General features: G+C 36.7%; 2 protein-coding genes across 8 annotated transcripts; both read right to left on the bottom strand.

Moving 5' to 3' along the window:
- Positions 1 to 1953: 1953 nt before the first annotated feature.
- LOC104096237 (transcription factor bHLH51-like) lies at positions 1954 to 10713 on the bottom strand. Its single transcript, XM_009602579.4, has 3 exons — positions 9897 to 10713; positions 3273 to 5913; positions 1954 to 2741 (listed from the first exon to the last, which is right to left on the bottom strand). Exons 2-3 carry the CDS (start codon positions 3633 to 3635, stop codon positions 2292 to 2294), a joined length of 813 nt encoding a protein of 270 aa, XP_009600874.1. The 5' UTR covers positions 3636 to 5913; positions 9897 to 10713; the 3' UTR covers positions 1954 to 2291.
- Positions 10714 to 11007: 294 nt separating this feature from the next.
- On the bottom strand, positions 11008 to 18517 carry LOC104096238 (GDP-Man:Man(3)GlcNAc(2)-PP-Dol alpha-1,2-mannosyltransferase). 7 transcript variants are annotated; one of them, XM_070197025.1, is made up of 11 exons: positions 18376 to 18517; positions 17144 to 17499; positions 16788 to 16856; positions 16465 to 16615; positions 14911 to 15360; positions 13473 to 13759; positions 12707 to 12893; positions 12250 to 12318; positions 11943 to 12136; positions 11390 to 11499; positions 11008 to 11302 (listed from the first exon to the last, which is right to left on the bottom strand). In XM_070197025.1, exons 5-11 carry the CDS (start codon positions 15214 to 15216, stop codon positions 11058 to 11060), a joined length of 1398 nt encoding a protein of 465 aa, XP_070053126.1. In that variant the 5' UTR covers positions 15217 to 15360; positions 16465 to 16615; positions 16788 to 16856; positions 17144 to 17499; positions 18376 to 18517; the 3' UTR covers positions 11008 to 11057. The 7 variants fall into 7 exon arrangements, with proteins under 7 accessions (XP_070053126.1, XP_070053123.1, XP_070053124.1 ...); XM_070197022.1 differs by lacking the exon at positions 16465 to 16615 and having other exon boundaries at positions 17144 to 17228; positions 17321 to 17499; XM_070197023.1 differs by lacking the exon at positions 16465 to 16615 and having other exon boundaries at positions 17144 to 17228; positions 17321 to 17415; positions 18376 to 18501.
- Positions 18518 to 19492: the final 975 nt, after the last annotated feature.

The following is a 19492-nucleotide window of genomic DNA, read 5'->3' as shown; positions in this document are numbered from 1 at the left end:
CGTACGGTGAAAGGAACCGGGGTCAGTTAGTCACTTCTCGTCATTTCGATAAATCTGCTCTCCGAAAAGTGAGGGGACTATCTGTGTACGGATAAAATCGAGGATAAAGTTATCCCCGATTTTTCGGTAAAGAAATGAGAGGGAAGCACGATCTAATATGACCTCGAGTAAAGCTGAGGGGTTCCACGTCTCAAAGTCCGGGGAGGACGAAGGGTGCATCCAGGAGCGGATACGGCCGAGCATCAGGTCCAAGCAAAGTGAAGGGTCGAGACTAAGGGAAAAGACGGTTAGACACGATAAATAGGGAGCCGTAATATCTGCCCTCAACCGGATGTTACGGCGCAAATCTCGCCTGACATCAACTGCATATCAATGTTTACTGGGTGGAGAAGATTTTTTACCTTATTTAGATTTGTACTAGAATTGAAACTCCCCTACTATGTAAAGGGGAGAATCTTTTATTTTTGGGAAAAGGGCCAAATATACCCCTCTACTTTTATATATTGTCTATATTTAACCTTTGTTATGCTATCAGGCCAAATTTACCCCTACTGTTATACTATCGGGCCAAATTTACCCCTAGCAAACTTTTAAAAATACCCCTGATCTGTTAAGTAATCCAAAATCTCCCAAATTCTTTTTATTTAAATTATTTGTTATTTTTCTTGCTCCATTATTTTCAAAAATTACTATTGATGTGAATGTTAAAGTTACTAGACTATACAAATTATTCATAATTTATTTTAATTACCAATGCACCCATTTCTCTTCTTGTAATAAATAAAATTGGTTTAGAATTTTATTTATTTTTCAACCATATACACACCGTAGAATTTAGTGGGTCTACGTGTTGTGTATTATATAAAGTTGATCATCATGTATGTACATGTATATTCAAATATATTTTGTCATTGCCTGGTTAGTATAGAGTTTGATCGACTAACTTAAGAGTGCACAATGTGTAGGCATTTAATTAAAGCAAAGTTGAATTAGACAATGTAAAGTCTCCGAGGAACTTCAACTTCAATTACTAATACTCGCAAAGTCTCCATACATTTGGTGCAACGAATTCATTAAAATTGGGATGCTGTAAATACTTTTAGAATTTAGAAAAGCTACCTAATTTAGATTTTTTAATTTACTATACTTTGTTTATTCGATTGTATTATTTAATATATTTTTTTTCTCTAATTTAAATGCTAATTATTTCAAAAATAGTGGACCAAGAAGAACAAGTGATTTAAATAAAAGAAATTTGGGAGATTTTGGATTACTTAACATATCAAGGGGTATTTTTAAAAGTTTGCTGCTTGTAGTGGTAAATTTGGCCTAATAGTATAACAGTAGGGATAAATTAGGCCCGATAGTATAACGGAGGTTAAATATAAACAATATATGAAAGTAGAGGGATATATTTGGCCCTTTTCTCTTTATTTTTTAGGACCACTGTTGACGCGTATATCAAAGCAATAAAGTTAATTTTTATTCTTTAACTATTGTTCAAAGTGTTCTTTAGCTGCTTGTTCATTAAGTCGTAACCGAGCCCGTTCTGAGGGCTAGATCAGAACCGATTTCCAAACGTTCATTGCAAGGCTAGAGTTAATTATTCATTCATTGCAAGGCTAGAGTTAATTATTCATTACGTTTGGTTTGATCGCACGGATTTTCTTTTAATTCAATTATTTATTGTTCATAGTTAATTCGTGTTAAATTAAATTATATATTCTTTCACCGCGTATAAATTTAATTGTTACTCGTTTTTTAAGGGTTCAACAAATCATAATCTGGCTTGTCTCCCGTATGTGCCATATGCAATGACCTCTCTCGGCGATTACTTCATATAGTTGTGACTTGTACTTTAAAATATTTTACTAACAAAAATAGTACGTATGTCATATGCGGTGGAAACTGGAAACTAGGATACTGCAACTACTACTATATTGAACACTAAGGTTAAAAAAACAAGATGTTTGACTTGGCTATCAAGATTATTGGACATGCAATATACTTTCTCAGACAAATAACATACTGAACCAGGGACTATGAAAATTGGCAACAAATTTAATTAAACAAACCTGTTAAAAAAATAAAAAATAAACAAAGACCTGCTGAGCGAGTCCAATCAACACTTGAGTACTGCACGGACACAATAGATCAAAACAAGTTTAGCTGGTCCAGTGGCAAAGACACCCACTAGGCTGAATTGAATCCGAACCTCGTTGAGCTACTCCAGCAAGCACTCATTTCAAAAGCTCAATATGTAAGACCGGAGATTAAATAAACAAAAAGAATTAAGAAAAATTAGCAGGCAAGAAGAATCTCTGCCTCTTACTTTTGATGCGATAATTGGATGTAGAAGGGGAAATAGCAATTCTACTAAGCACCACTCTAAGAGACTGTTTAAGAGAATTCAAGCAAACACCATTAATGGACTTAACCACGAAAACGCACTTAATTCTGCCACCCAAACTAGTTATATTAGCCTCCACAGTTGTTAGTTTCATGTTCTTAAGCGCCCTGTTTAGCTCTGAGAACAATTCAGGTCGATCATCACAGCATAGACAAACCTTGAGAAATATGCTATTGCTGGAATTTTCATGATTTTCTTCCTCATCTAAATGCTCAATTATTACTTCATCAATGTCAGTTGGAGTGTTCACTACCTTGCTGATTTCCTTTGCTCTTCCTTTTAAATCTTTAACGTGCTCAACTACACTTCTAAGTAGAGCTGCCTTATCCATCTGCAAGTTAAATGATTTGGTAAATCATAGAAAAAGCATTTGATACATGGAAGATATATTACCCATGTTTAGGATAGTTTAGTATGTTTGATATGATGGAAGTTATTTTCTATGAAAAATATATAGTTGGAGCATTGGCGGAGCCAAATATTTATATTAAGGCGATTCAAATAAATACTTTGAATATCATAGCTGAGATTTGAACTTATGATCTAAGCAACTTTTGAACCCCTTCTACCACTTAGCTAGAATTTTTCTTTAGGTAGAGGGGATTCAACCGTTTATATATTAACTAAAAAGTTCGTTCTTACCCTATCTGCGCAGTATAATTAAATTGGAGCAACTAATATGAAGTTAAATTAAGATAACGTATAAAGAAAATGACTCCGTCCGTTAGTGAGAAAAGTCATTTACCTTCTACTGATTGAAAACATTTTCCTTTCTCTAGTAACCAAACATCAATGACCTTCTTATAAAAAATATTGTTTAGAAAAATAGCTTGCGTACCCAACAGACAAAATAAAAGCTTACCTTTTCAGACCTGGGAATGAGTTTTCTTAGAGTGGAAAGCTGAGCATTAATTCTGTCTCTGCGTCTTTTCTCAGCTTCACTATGGCTCCTAGAAGCAGCACTTGCATTTGCACTTGCACTTGCATCTTCTTCAGATAAGTGTTGAGACCAATAACAAGGGTTTTCACAAAGTTGAAAGGAGGTATCATCACAAGTATTTGGAATCAATGGAAGTAGAAAAGGTGAAGCAACAGCAACTTCTTGGAAATGATGAAAATGAGTCTCAGTTTCAGTTTCAGTTTCAGTCTCAGGCCAATATTCAGAACATGAGGAATTATCCATCATGTCCCTATGTTCTAATTTCTCCCTCAATGATCTTGGCATATCTTGTGTTTTAATTTAAAGAACCATAAAAAGAGATTTGAGTGTCACTGTTTATGCACTAGTAGCAGCTAGATATGAGTGATCTTCAAGTACTGATGCTGATGTGTGTGATATCTAGTAGCCTTTAATTGGTCAAATGAAAAATCATATTTGGCCTTATCACTTATCACCATGTCATTTCAATGTGACAAAAAAGTTTTTTGTCTGAGCTCCCTTTACCAACAGACACTTCCATGAACAATAGTACCTTAAATTCCAAGGGAGCATTTACACTTTTATGGCAGTACATAGAATTTTAGGTTTGCCTCATATAAACATATAATTTGATCTTTGTAATAGCATATAAAGCCCCCATAGAATCAGGCTACAGATTTTCCAGTAGTTATACAACTATAAAATATATTAATATATACAAAAATGTCATTAGGCAACTGAAACTTGTCAAATAAAGGGATATGAAAATTGAAAGTCGCACATAAAGTGATTTCTATAAAGTATAGCTAATGATGACGAAGGGAATTTAACTAAAAAGGTTTCTTAGTCAAATAAGTCATCCCTTCATAGACGATAGATATAAGAAAAGAGTTACTCCATCTTCATAGTGGGGAATGACAATACATAAGATGTTCTTTTTTTCCTTGTTCATGCATTTTGTGATCAATCATTTTGATGTGTAGAGTTTTGCTCACTTTATATAAATGTAGCATGTAAGAATTTCCCTGCAGAAGAGTACAAAAGAGCTTCAATTAACTACTACCCCTTAAATCATGGAGTAGGGTCACAATTACTCTCCTTGTAACTTCTACCATAAAGAAGATTTAAAATATTGATATGACTAGCAATCTACCATTCCCCTTTCATCAAATCTGAATTGAATTGTGTGGTCCTTGTAGTTCCTTCCTTTCTCATTTTTCCTCAATCTAATACTATATAGTTTACTTTCAAGTGCTGCTGCATTTATGTTCCGTTACTTAGTTTCCTCTTTTTTCTCTAACCAGGCCCCCATCATTTTGTTCAATTATCCTTATATCCTTACATCTTTGTCGGTGTCACAGTAGAAATGAGGGAAATACTGAAAACAAATCAGAAAACATATAGTGAAATAACGACAAGTCTGAGAAGGTGTGTCCCGGAAGAGGATTAGGACACAAGTTGGATACGCATGTAATGAAATTTCGGCAACGTCAAAATAGCAAAGGACACACTGCACATGCCACTGGCCAAATCAAAATGGAACAGTTACCATGAACGCAATATGCTCCACCAAAAGGAAAGGTGAGTGTTGGAGAAGGGGGGGGGGGGGGTGAGAGAGATTGTTGAAAGGTAATGCAATAATTCAACACGTGATTGCAAGAAAAGAAAACACTCAATCTAGATTCAGCAAAGATTTTATCCGAACTATAGATGTTTGAAAATTTCAATGAAGTGCAAGAACTAATCAGGGAACCCATTGACAGACCATGGAATTAAGCTCGTGATTTCAAGTCCAACCATCAAATATATTTTACATTTGCCTAATGAAACTACATCACAAAGCATACTGTTGGACAGCATCTTTAGTAAGAAATCTAGAGGAACCATGGCCAGATATATAGACATGACAAGAGAAGCACTTGTTGTACATAACACTGCTAACATTGGTCCTCACGAACAGGGGCAAAGCTAGCTCTTTGGTTAGGGGTTGGACCGAACCCCAGTAGCTTTGATCCAAACTTGTATTTGTCTAAAATATCTATTGAAAATATATAAATTATTAGAACCCAATAACTTAAAAGGACTATAAGCCTGAACTCATAAGCTTCAAATTCTTACTCGGCCTCTGCTCATGAATGGGTGAAAATGTTAAGTTGTACGTCCCAAAAAGCCAAGGAAACTAACCACCCCGTGACCATCTATCTCAGCTGTACCGGCTGAGAACCCTGGCAGCCCTAGATTTCTCTCGCTATGAATGGTGATTCTCTTCAAGGTTCGTTCCATTCTGAGAAAGATGCAACCCCCTGCAAAGTTTTGGAAGTTACTGTGAACGACCATTTGAAACTTTTCTTGATGACCGAGTTTAACCACCAAGCTGCATTGGAACCTCTCTCTTAAAGATCAGTGGATAACATAATTCACAGTAGGCGTATTATTTTCAGACCCGAGCTTCCAGCACCATCAGCAACTAAAATATTACTATAATTAGTGACTGAATCTGTCTTCTTAAACCCAGCATCTGAGAGGGATATTTGAAGCGCTGAACCTTCTGCACTGAGGCACTTCTTCGAGATGTGCTGGTAGTCTAGTAATGAATTATGGTGATACAATGGTCAGCTCTTCTCCATGTATATTTACATATATTGTACAAAGCATCTCATAAATTTTTAAACAAAAATCATTGAGTTTTCCCGTAGAGTCTGATGTCATTGCTGGCTGTCCAATGACTATCAATAGACTCAACCCCCTCCCACCCAAAAGCGGCAGAAAAAAATAAAGACTCTATGAAATGCCTTCAATAAATTCTTGAACAATGAAAATGGCCAAAACCAGCAAAGACCAAAGCAGCTAGAACTTTAATCAAATACTAGATATAATTGATGTTGATAATATGCCAGCTATAGCAAACCGTTTCACTAGGTCAAAGGGCAGGATGTCGAGAAAACTGGGCAGAATATGATGCATGAAGTCTGGCTATTATCGTTTTGTGATACGAAAATAACTTTGGGGTGTTTGATCACTATCATATGTTAGTTACTTTATATAAGAGGTTTGTAGGAGGCCATAAACCTTTTATATACTTCTCATTTTGGGAAACGCATTAGAAATATTCAGATATTATCTCACTGGCCTCGAACTTAACATTTTCTGCTTCCACTACATATGTTTTGTGGAGAAAGCAGCAAAAACTGCCATTAAGCAATTCAAGAAAAGCATATGCTGCCCAGGTTCTTTCTCGGTCCCAACAGCTTAAACAACAAGTGTCTGCTGCCTGACGACAAATAGGTTCTAGATGGACTCTTCTAATACAAGAAAGGAAGCTTCTGTGTGATTATGTGGAAGCCCTGAGGTGCGAAGAAGAATTGTGCAAGGCCAAGGCCACAAATAAATGGTAACCAGTTGCTGATGCTAATGATGCTTTTTTTTACAAGGTAAAATTTTATAGAAAAGGTACCAGCTTGTATAAAAGAATTACATAATTCATACAAAGATCAACCAGACAAGCTAGAATTTCCATGTATTGTGCCAAGCTAACTGCTTTTTTTTTTTCTCAGATGATTAACTCAACATAGAGCAAGGAGTACATTTATCAGGAGACATGATCAAAGAGGGAGGGCGATCACTAAGTACAATTGAGCAGTAGGAGTGTCTACTCACATTTGTTAGTGAAGATGAAATTTATAACACACTGCTAAGTGATTGATGACTAAGCATAAAGCTCCACGCCGTGATGGGTTTACAGCAGAATTTTACCAACATAACTGGCTCACAGTGAAGGCAGAGGTAAATTGCATCTTTCAACAACTTTTTGTAATCATTAGCAGAGAGCTATCTGCTGCTCTTAATTGTACCACTATTATTCAGTTCCTAAGGTGAAGACATTACAAGGACTTCCAGCCCGTATCAGGAATGAAAGTCATTCAGACACTGATTTTCAAGATTATTACTAAGCGATTGAAACCGCTCATGACATCTTTCATCAGTAATTGTCAGAATGCTACTGTGTAAAGAAACAGCATTACAAATAATATGCAGAATTACCATAAAATGATGGGAAACCTAGGTCCAATGAAGGAGGACATAGCTCACGGCTCCAAGCTTATGATAAGAAAATTGTTTATTTTTTTCGATGGATGTACTCAAAGCTTTTGGCTTTGCAGCATTACAGATAATATGCAGAATTACCATTAAAATCATGGTAAACCTAGGTGGAATCTAAGTTGCGGACTCTTCGTTTTTGGTGCCGCACCCGTCTCGACACGGGACGGGAGCGGGTGCAGGAACGGGATACGTCCCGGATTCGGTCAACTAACTTCGGACACTTTGACCCGAGTCCATCGACAAATTTGGGAGGAAATTGAGATTTTGATTTCTCAAAATTAAAAATAAAACATATTTAAGACATGCGAAATGGCATACCTTCAATATTATAGTACTTTTGTCTCATATTTGCAGCTTTGTGCTCCAGAAAAACCATGAATTCAAGGGGTCGTGTTCTGAGTTCGGACTTATAGATCTATTTTTTATAAATTTGAATTTTTTTAGCCGAATCCCCACACCTGTATCCATACCTGGATCCGCACCCCCGAATCTTAAAATTTAGATTTTGCTGAATCTGACACTCGGATTCGTGCCCGTATCAAATGCACGCACCCGAGTCCGAGCAACTTAGGGTGGAATGAAGGTGGACAGAGTTCACGGCTTCAAGCTTATTCAACTGTTTATTCTTAATGAATGTACTCCAAGCATCTTTTGGCATTTCCCATGAGGTCACCTCCCGAATAAAAGTCTTTCTCCATCTTATCTTATCAAAAAATAAATAAATAAAGTCTTTCTTCACAATGCTAAGTCCTACATGAACTTAAACGGTTCCTTAACCCCTCCACCCTCCGGAGGGGGGGTGGGGGGAGGTTGAGTTAAGGAGATTCTATACCTCCTTACCTGTTCCACTCGCCGTTGAGGTCTTCACATGTTTGTTCAACACAAATATTGCTCAGCAGGAATTTAATTTCCTCCCTACATTGCACATGTTTTTTGTGGGTTGTCTCTTCATTGGTGTTTGCTGTTAATGAGAAGTCCACCCATACTCCTTGTCAAACAAGTTGTTGATCAATTTGGAAACCTGGTTTATTCCTAATATGCCAAAAAGTGCTAAAGATTTTGCTGGCTTACCTGTTGATGATACTAAAAGATCAGCCATTGGTGGGTTTCAAGAGGCACATTGTTCCTGTCGACTATTAGGCACCTCACTTATCTCTTCCGAGCTGGATCAAACATTGCAAAAAGCTTGCAGAGAAAATCTTAGGTAGAATACGAACTTGATCAAATACGGAATCCAGAGTGACTAAAGACGCTAAGCTTGTTTTGTTTGGTATCAACACATATTGGTTTAGGCTCTTCATATTGCCTAAACAGAAGCAGGTTATCAGAGCTATCTCACAACTGTTCCAATAATACTGCTATTCTTAATCAAATTTGGAATATTTCGGAAAAGGATTCTTAGTGCAATTGATGGGTTCAGTGTTAACTTAGAAATAAGAATTTTCGGGTAGTCTCAGATCCTCATAATTGCTCATGGCGTTAAATCCTGCAACTAGAGTACTAGACTTTTTATTCATTATCAAATTGCACATGATTGTGATATTTCTGTATGCTATAATTCTTCGCATTCTTTAGGACCATGGCACGAGGTTTTCTCTCCTAATTGCTGCAACTGTCATATTTGACTCTAAAATAACCGATTTGACTGTGGAGTATGGGCGGCATTAACCAACCAGAATCAGAGAAATGCTCAACTAGTCAACTTTGGTGGAGCTTCTAACGGTTCATTTACCATCAATAATGCCATAAAGCAGAGGCCTCTAACTTGGGCTACAGTGCTTTGTTTCGCAATACGGATTTCAAGGATGGATTCATTCTTTGGCTTGCTATTCTAGATAGACTTAAGCATTACTCAAAAGTTGAAAATTGTGGACACTGAAAGTTGTTTGTGTAACAAACACCATGAAAATGTACCCATCTGGCAGCATCGCTTACAACAGAGGTTAGTACATAGAGATATTTGCCTTTGGCCGGAGAACTCAATTGGTTGATTCGAGTACTAAACGGAGAGAACTGTGCAGCTGTATCCTGAAGTACTCTTCCAGTGGCAATTTACTTCCTATGACAGGAGTGGAAGGAATTGAAGAGTGCTTCAAAATTAAGCTCGTCCAACTACAACCCCCTTTTATCTGTGATCCAAGAGAAATTGAGTACTTGCCACAAATCTAGAACTAGAGATAAGTGGGAGATGAACTAAAGTTTGGGCTTTCCTCTACACATTTTCAATCTGTAAAGAGTATCCAGTCGGAGCTCCTTGGTATTTATTTGTGCGTGTGAGAGAGATAGAGCGTAGTAAACTACCAGTTCAGACCACAATGCCTCACGAAGGACAAAATTGAGCAATCTTTTGGTGTATAGCAGCATGTAAATTTCTACCATGTCTAGAATTATATCAACAATGGGATATTAAAAGTGTAAAGCAAGAATTGGTTATACAAGAAAAGAGAGGGAAAGAAAGAAACATACTGTTGTTGAAAGCCCCCACAGACTTGGAAACAGCTACTGTCTCCTCCCTTATTCTGGTTCCTCAAATGAGGAGTTGAAGACCCTCTACCATGAAAAGTGCTGGACAGTGAAGACTGCAGAAATTAACGGTCGCTGACGCTGAGGAACAGTGTAATCAGCACTGGTGCACTTGGAACACTGCTTCTTCTTCACTTGCAAAATGAATGGTGCACATGGGGGCCCCGATATTATCCTCCAATATATTTTTCCTAATGGGATCTGAATTACTATGATCTTACTGTTTCCCATGAACATAAAGCCAACCAACAAATACATAAGCTACTGTTTTCCTTTTTTATTTTTGGTCTCAGAAAAGAAAGTCATTTCTAAAAGAGTATATGGAAATTAAGATATTAAACTTAAAATTTTACATGTAAATGAAAATTAAATTTAGTAGTGTTAGAAGCTTTTATTTGATCACTATGATAAACTTTTTCTCGACATATATAATTTCCACCGTTAATTTCGTTTATTCACTGAAAAACTATATGAGAAGTACGTATAATCCATTTTTTGGGCAACGCCCATCTTTATTATTGTCCAGTAACTCCAGTTATTGCCAAGGAAACTCTCCAAGAAAAGCATGTTAGACCAAATTCTTCCAGAAACTTATCATTCTTTCTTTTAATAAATAAATCCCCCCTCCTCCCACCTTCCCAACAATAAATAAAAACGAAAACGAATTCTCGGATATGCTTAATGCATGAACATCACACCAAAAGTGATTAAAAAATTTACAGCTCCTAAGAAAATACGTAGCTGCACACAATTCAACATGAATTAAAGATAGAATTGAATTTCTTTTCACCAGACAGACATTAGACCCATAAATATTATTCCCTTCATCTGTAACGCCCCGCCGTGCCAGTGTATATGACTATCTACTTTAGCTAAACCTAAAGAAAGGAGGACCATCTCTTTTATTCTAACTGCCAAATCAGAGGCAGACTTTTTTCCTGTAATTAGTAACTTCAAGGCTGAAGGTACTGACAAAGTATAAATACAATCTAAAGTAAACTTTATAAAGAAAAAGGAAAACCAGAAAAAGACAAGATAGGACAAAGTCTAAGTATGTTGCAACAAAATTCATCTCTTGTATTTATGGAAACAAAGATTTTGTAATCATTTGGTACCATCACAAAAGATTGGTCGTACAGCAGCCTTAAAATCTTCATAAAACCTTTGCTCTGAGAACATGGAGGCTCGCTTCCTCGCAGCAGCAGCTATCTCCAGCCTCTCATTCTCTGGCATCTTAATGACTTCAATAATGGCTTCAGCATATTCCTCTACGCTCTGGGCAAGGAACCCAGTCTGCTTCGAATCTTCTGGTAACACAATATCCATCCTTGGGCCAGCTGAATTATGTGCTGAACGAAACCGACAAACTTGAAGTCAACTAAATAAGTCATATACTCAAACACAGAACAAGAGAGAAATCACACAACATGACTAACCAATTGGTATCGCGCCAGCAGCCATATATTCAACTACACTTATGCCAAAGTGCTCATCTGTCATGGAATGGATTCCGGCTACAGCACCACCCAAAAGTGTGACCAAATCACTGCACCAACCAAGATTAAAAAACAAAAATGAAGATTTTTCACCATGGTAATCATGTATTAAATTGATGGAAATGGATAATCTACCTAAACATTTCACATTCTATGTCTAAACACAGAGCTAACAGAATTACCAAGATATCCAATCCAGTGGGGTAAGCAATTTACACCCATGCATAAATATATTTCCTCTTTGTGTATTACATTGCCCGAACACCCGATCAATTTTTATTTATTTTTTCAAAAAACATTTCCTCTTTTTTCTTTATTTTTTCCGGGGAGAGGGGTAGCCAAGGCAATAAAGCGTCCATCCCTAATGAAACCCTTACCTTGAAAGTTATAGGTTCAAGCAATTAAAGAAAAGTTGTGATACTAAAAATTCAGTAAAATCATGCCTTGGAGTTTAAGAATTTCAGACAAACAAAAATGGAGTTGTACCACTAACCTGTACATGACATTCTTGTGGAACTCAACATGATCATCCACATTCAGTTTAATAGCTAGGTCCTTCAGATTTTGCAACCTTTTCTCATCTGCTTCATTCCTACAACTACCCACTAATTGGATAATCGGCCTTGGCAGATTTTGGTCTAACTTCTTGATGGCAACTGCAAATGCCTCAAGTTGGAGAGGGTGTGCCTAACTCACAGAAAAAACAAATTTTACAAGAGTTCAATATTGCAATATACCTTGAAACACCTGCAAAAGCATGGGTACCTTGATTTCTACAAGGACCACACAAAAATGCCCACCTTCTCTGGACGGAACTGAGCCACAGATACTATCTTCGGAGGCTTCATTGACTTTTCCAGCGGAAGCGCCTGTCAAGAGCAGTGTCAAGTTTTTTGTTTATATTTGCCATGCAAAAATGCAATTCCTTACCATCCAACTCAGACTGAACAGAAGAATTAATAAGAGCTTCTAAAAAAGGAATACAGTAATATCATTTCCCTCAATTTTCAACAAAATCAAGAGTCATGAAAGTCCAAATAAGGATTGAGAGGAGAAATTTGTCTGAAAGTTACACTCAGTCCTACTTTCGTCAAATACTTCATTAATGCAAAAATGAAGGACAGCACTATAGTAAAATTATTAACCAACTTACTAATTTAATCAAATCTACAGAAAAGAGGGAAAGCATTAAAAACTTTAGGCGTCAGGAGGAGGAAGAAGGGTTATATTAACACCAAAAGAGTTAAGAATACAGACCTGAAGCCTAGAAGTATCACAAGGAGGATACACGCGCCTTATTCGAGCTGGTATTCCCCACAGCTTCTCAATATGAGATTGGGTCCATGAAGAATTAACCATCGCTAGGTGTGCACAAGAACCGACAAAGCTGTACAGCCAGCTAAACAACGTATAATAAACAACCTTGAACCGGGATAGTATCGCACTGCCAGAAAAGCAATTTCATGAGCTTCATGCACAGATACAAGCGGAGAAAATGCAAAGACATTACAATCTTATCATATTCAGTCCCTTTGGATATATAATTTCAGAAGACCCACTAATGCATCTAGATGTACACTTTACTGGAGAAGCGGAATAACATCTTGCCATTATATCTTCTTACGACTGCCAGTTAGTGAATGACCACATTAATTTGGTAAAAAGATACGCATACATGTCACAAGGTCAACTGATAAAATTGTTAATATTAGAAGGCAAAGAAAAAAGACACAAGCAGATCAACAGTTTCTCATACGGGCCTTAGGCACCACTTAAGTTGACAGACAATGACAAAGGCTCGCCAAACTAAGCATGGCCTTTTTCTTTTTGTTTGAATAGCCCATTCTCATTTTTCTTCAACAAGGTAGACCAACGCTTAGGTGCTTAGTAACAGAAACTTCCATCAAAATGACTAATTGACTTGTTATCATGAAATTCTACAGATGGCAGACTTTTACAATTTACAACACAAAAAGAAAAAGGGAAAGATATCCTATAGATGGCATATGCTGATATGTAGTACCTCTTGGCAATCAAGGAATCATTGTTGTACATTGAACTGCGCCCACGAACACGAGATAGCATGTCTAAACTGATAGTTGGATAATGAGTATAGGAAAAAACTTTGCATCCAAATACACGGGCAACTGGATAAGTAAAAGCATATCCACTAGTATCAAAGTAATATAAGGGTGTATATTTGCACAAAGCTTCCCAAGAAAGGTAAATCGATCCAAAGCTTTGACCAATCATTGTGAAACGAGGGTAAGTGGTTTCTTCGACCCACTTTCTCCTATGCAGATGGACCACCTGATGTAAACTGCAGGAAATCAGTAATCTTGAGCAAAATGACATCGAATGCCAATATATTGAAGTTTCGAAAGAACAACTACACTATTCAGCAATTATCTGGACAGGGTATTATATGTGTTTGTGATTAACACCGTCAAACATATACCAGTAATAAAGCATCAAAAAGAGGAATATAAGATGCAGCAATACAGGTAAAAGGGGAAGAAGGAATATACAATACAGATATCTCAAAGTACCTACAAACTAACATAAATAAATATTAGAATTCAAAACAGATTAGAAGTGTATTCCTGGTGCTACAATAAAGAATATTGAGGAGGATTTCAATGCCTTATCAGGGATAGAAGAAGCACAAAGACTACGTGATACTGTTGAAATTAGTGTTGTCAAAGGCAAAAAGCGTTCAAAAGCGTTCTAGGTCTATCGGGGATTTAAGTGCAAAGCGCAACTAAAGTGTGAGCTTTAGTTAAAAAAGGCGCAACGGAGGAGAAAAAAATACATATTTAATGCGAGAAAAAAGTAACAACTTTATTCAAAATGATTTACTTAACAATTAATATATCTTCTTGCCAATCATATTAATTGTTTACTAGCGCTCTATTCAAGATAGAATTAATGGGCAATGAGGCGTACGCCTTAGTGCCTTGCCTAAACTGAAGCGCAGCTTAAGTGAGGCAAAGTGCCTAGCCCGAGCTTCTATGAGCTTCAGGGCTTAAGCGCGCCTCAAATGAGCATTTGACGACCTGGGAGTTCCCTTGACACTAATGATGGAGCTTGGGCGTGGGTATGGGGAGGGGAGGAAGATGAAGAAACGGGAGCAAATGTGAAAAAGGAAGTTGTTTGTTTAGCTAAACAGAAAGCAAATGTGACAACATTTTATTTTGTGACTTAATGATTGATAGTATTCTAGTTTAATACTACATTCACAACTTTTAAGAATTTAAATTCGTTATACTTTCAAACTTTGTGACATTTCCTATCAAAGTATAACTTTTCAACCATCACTTTGATATTATTCCATTGTCGCTGATAAAATATGCAAGTCAAATAAATATCCCTAGAGTTCATTTCAAGTCAAACACTATCATGAAAAATGAAATAATGGAAATAATATCATGTACGCAGAGAAAAACACACCGAGAGGGTACCTTAGGAGGGTGGATTAATTTGACTCCAAATCGATCAAGGGCACGGCCAGTAAGGCTGTCAGGAGAAGCATCATGATCTCCTGTATATATGACACAATCTAGATTTGGGTTTTCATCTTGGATGGCTTTCACAGCGCACCACAAGACTCGTTCTCCGCCACCTCCGTCATTGGTGTATGGGTGGAAGACCCCAACAGCCTTCTTTCTATTTCTCCAGCCATTGATTACCATTAACAATAATCTCACTGCTTGAGCAATTACCACCGTTACGGCAATAACAGCACTGAGCATGAGCCAATATCCCATATTTCTTCCCCCTCTTGCAGTTCTCTGAAACGTGTTTTTATCAAATTACACTGCTTTCACAATAGGTTCTTGAAGTCACTGATTCTTTTGGCTTTTTTTCTCTAAAATGAAATTGAAGATCCTTGACTAACACGGATTTAGCTTCTGAAATAGAATTATATCAAAAGATCAGAGGGCATAATATGCAAAAATAAAATAAACAAATAAATACATAAAGAAATAAAGATATAGATAGATATCTTAGGATCAACAAAATGGGATCCTAAAAATGCAAAAAATAAATAAAGAAAAAAAGAGTTTGCAGCTAAATGGATAATGAAAAACAAATAGAAAATAAACTTAAAAATTTAAAGCTTGCTAAAATTTTGCAATAAAAAAAGGAAGACAAAGAAGACGTATGCGAAAATCACTGTGGTGGATCAAGGTGTTCGCCACAGCAGATTCTTTTTTTTTTATAACCGTGGTAACCGGTCCAGCTTGCGCGCACCTCAACTAATTCCACGGGGTACCTGCCACCTCCCACCTCCCACCAACAACAGGTACCAGGTAACTCTATCTCCAAGGCTCGGATAGATGGGAAGAAATCACCTAGTATTTTTTGCCTCCGCTAGATTTGAACCTAAGACCTCATGGTTTTCACCCATTTCATTGACCACTAGCCACACCCATGGGTGCAGATTCTATTAAGACAAAAACTTCAAATCAACAAGCAACAATGATTGGATCAAGTTAACAACAACAACAACAACAAGCCCAGTGGAATCCCACAAGTGGGGTATGGGGAGGGTAGTGTGTACGCAGACCTTACCCCTAACCTTAGAGGGTAGAGAGGTTGTTTCCGGAAGAAGACCCTCGGCTCAAGAAGATGAAAAGCAACAATAGAAACAAGTAGTATCAACCACAAAGGCAAGAAAGAAAGTATCAGCAGGAAGGAAGCAATAGCAACAAGCACAAAGATGTCATATCAATAGCCCCAAAATAGTCCTAGCTGCAGAATTATACAGGTTACTAAATTTCTGATATGTGTGATGCCTTCAAAAGGCTGCAATAATTCTAATCAAGCAAGATCATTTCACCAAAGAGAGGTTCACCATATAAATGCAGCTTATATGAAAGCAAAACTTGTGTGATTACTTTGCATACGCCTTGTTGTAAAATAATTTTGGTCAACCCAATACTTGCAAATGAAATTCCATAACAAAGTAGTGTTCTCATATATAAAGGCAATGGTCGCATTTAGATTCTCACAAATGATTAGAAGCCTCCAAAGACCTTAGTCCCCTGTACCCAGTGTCCTCTTCTCAAATGAAAAGGGGAAAACAAGTAAAGAGGTTGTCCGGAGCTAGCCTGTTTTACAGTATTACGCAAGGCTGATAAACGAGTCAACTGATTTACTTTCCTGTTTTTCCAGAGAGAAAAAAAGATTATTGTTCATATAGCAAACCCACCCCCACAAAATGCATTGAAGAAAAGAATAAATAAATAAACAGGGAAACATTGTTCTCATTCGAACCTGAACAGAGCATAAGCTTTAAGAAAGGTTCTGAAAAGAAGAAGGAAGGATCACATACCATAATCATGACAGCCAAACTTCTTGTATAATTTGTTCTTCTGTCCAGCCAGACTTCAGAAGTACGACTCTTTAACCAAAGAACACGTCAATTAAAATACCAACGTGGAGTCCATGTCACTATTTTTTTAATAATATTTTTTAAAATAAATAACTAAATCCACTTAAATCTAATCACCCACTTAAATTTACAAAACACCATTGCTGAAAATACAAAATCTTAGCATAGAAAATTCCGGAAACCAAAATAATACAAAGCCTCCAAATTTATTCCTTTAACTAATCTTTCTGCAGAAACTCTTTTTTTAGATAAATCTCAATGATGGCAAAAAATTGCAGGAAGAGTGGGATCTTTACCGTTAAGAAAGAGAACCCAAAAGCCGCTTCAAAGAATCTTCGCTAGGCATCAAAGATTTACAAGTGAAATCTTGGACTTAACTCCCTTCATTATAGTAGTAATTTTCCGTATGGGGTTTTAGAGATGGCTGTTGTAAATTACAATATGGACTAATTGAAAAATATAAAGAAAGATACCAAATAAAATCCCTGGAGAAACTTCAGCCAAAGTCTTGTACCGGAAGCCTCGATGAACAAATTGACTGACTGAAATGCTCTACCTTTGCCGCTACCTGAAGTAATGATTTATGGAAGAAGGTTGGTGGAAGGCGACTGATTATAGGAAGAAGTTGATATCTGGGTATTTTATTTGGTGGCTGTCAAGGGAGGAAAATAACAAGCAAAATATATTTTCAGAAAAGTAATTTTCTCCAAATTTCTTTGTTTTTATTCTAGTCATTACAAATATCTCTTTTTTAATCCAAATAAAACTAAATAATCTATCAGAAAAACTCGAATTTGGAGATTTTATTTGAACTTCTGAATACTTCACTCTTGATAAGATAATCACTAAAAGTCGCCAAGCAACAAATTCATAGGAAAATAAAAATTTATGACCTAAAAAGCAAAATCGACATTTTTGTTGATAACCGTAGTGTCCAGGCCAACTTGTGCGCACTACCACGAGTTACATGGGATACCTGCTGCCTCCCACTAGATCAGGTATTAGGTAACTTTGTCCACCAAGGCTAACAGATGGGAAGAAATCACTTAGTATTTTTTGTCTCCGCTGAGATTTGAACCTTAGAGTTCATGGTTCTCAACCCAATTCATTGACCACTAGGCAACACCGTTGTGTGCAGAAGCAAAATTTACATAATGAGTATAGTATTACTTATTCAGGAAGTCCGTAACTCTCATAATTTACTTATCTAAACCATCCATGATTATCAAATAATACGTTCAAATTCATTTAAACTCCAATGTGAAGTTACTTAAAAACTGTTGTAAGCTAAGAAACATGAATTTCACTAATTAAATGACAAAGAACGTCTTCTGTAACCCATAACAAATTATCAAATAGATATTCACTGTAAGTTCGTAAATCACAACTACCAAATCACTTTCACAAAATCAGAGTATTCAATGTTCCTTAATCATTCTCCAACTGAAAAAAAACGAAGCAAAAACTCAAAAACAAAAGAGAAGATCAAGTAAAATAGTTAAGAAGAGAGAAGAGAAGAAGAAGATACCTAGGCGAAGGTCGCACTAGCAGTAAGAGCGCAGTAAGAGCGAGCCGATCGGCGGTTGTGATCCTGGTGGAGACTGTATTGAACCAGCAAATTTGGAAAACAGGTAAACTGTCAAAAATGCCCTTCTTACACTTAATAAATCACAAAACTTGCCACTAACTTATTTTTAGTATCAAAAATGCATCCCCTGTTCTCCTTCCGGTTATAAATATATTATATTATTGATATTCATTTAGTATTCCGTTGAAAATAAGCTTTCTGAAAAAATTTATCTATATGAGATTTCGACGTAAATGTTTATCTATTTAGTACTCTATTGGAAATAAGTCTCCTGAAGAAACTTATCCTTTCAATACCCCATTATGGATAAACATCACACCCGGTAGACGATTATCGATATCTGGTATAATGAGCTTATCCTTTCGGTACTCCGTTATGTATAAACATTACCATCGGTAAAAGATTATCTATATCTGGTATAATGAGCCTATCCTTTCGGTACTACCCGGTAGAAGATTATATATATCTGGTACAATGAGCTTATTCTTTCGGTACACCGATATGGATAAACATTACAACCGGTAGAAGATTATCTATATCTGGTATAATGAGCTTATTCTTTCGGTACTCCGTTATGGATAAACATTACCCCCGGTAGAAGATTATCTATATCTGGTACAGTAGCAGCTTACACAGTAACTTGCAGAAGCAGCTTACACAGCAGCTTGCTTTCTTCTATAAATAGAGGAGATTTCAGTTCATTATGTACATAAGTTTAAAGTTTGAATAATATATCGGTTTCTCTCTATACTTGTCTTTACTTTACAGTCTTTATTTTATAACAAGTTATCAGCACGAGACTTTGCCATCTCGAGCAAATACTTTGAATGTATCAGAGATACGAACTTTCTTTTTCTAAATAATGTCAAATTTTTCTAAATTTGAGTTTGTAGCCCTGGATATATCGGGCAAAAGTTACATGTCTTGGGTGCTTGATGCTGAAATTCATCTTGATGCGATGGGTCTGACAGACGCCATTATGGACAAAAATCAAGCATCAAACCAAGACCGTGCCAAAGCATTGATATTCCTACGCCATCACCTTAATGAAGGCTTG

The sequence above is a fragment of the Nicotiana tomentosiformis genome, chromosome 3 (assembly GCF_000390325.3).
Source record: "Nicotiana tomentosiformis chromosome 3, ASM39032v3, whole genome shotgun sequence".
Taxonomy (NCBI): Eukaryota; Viridiplantae; Streptophyta; class Magnoliopsida; order Solanales; family Solanaceae; genus Nicotiana; species Nicotiana tomentosiformis.
The sequence above is the reverse complement of the archived record's forward strand: the minus strand, read 5'-3'. Positions and strand labels throughout refer to the sequence as shown.

Coding starts and splice junctions, on each gene's coding strand:
- LOC104096237 (XM_009602579.4), bottom strand. CDS start 3,635: ATGCCAAGATCATTGAGGGAGAAATTAGAACATAGGGACATGATGGAT. Junction 2,742..3,272: donor TCATTCCCAGGTCTGAAAAG/GTAAGCTTTTAT, acceptor TTTAACTTGCAG/ATGGATAAGGCAGCTCTACT.
- LOC104096238 (XM_070197025.1), bottom strand. CDS start 15,216: ATGGGATATTGGCTCATGCTCAGTGCTGTTATTGCCGTAACGGTGGTA. Junction 12,319..12,706: donor GTGATACTTCTAGGCTTCAG/GTCTGTATTCTT, acceptor TGCTCTTGACAG/GCGCTTCCGCTGGAAAAGTC. Junction 12,137..12,249: donor CTCAGTTCCGTCCAGAGAAG/GTGGGCATTTTT, acceptor TCTGTGAGTTAG/GCACACCCTCTCCAACTTGA.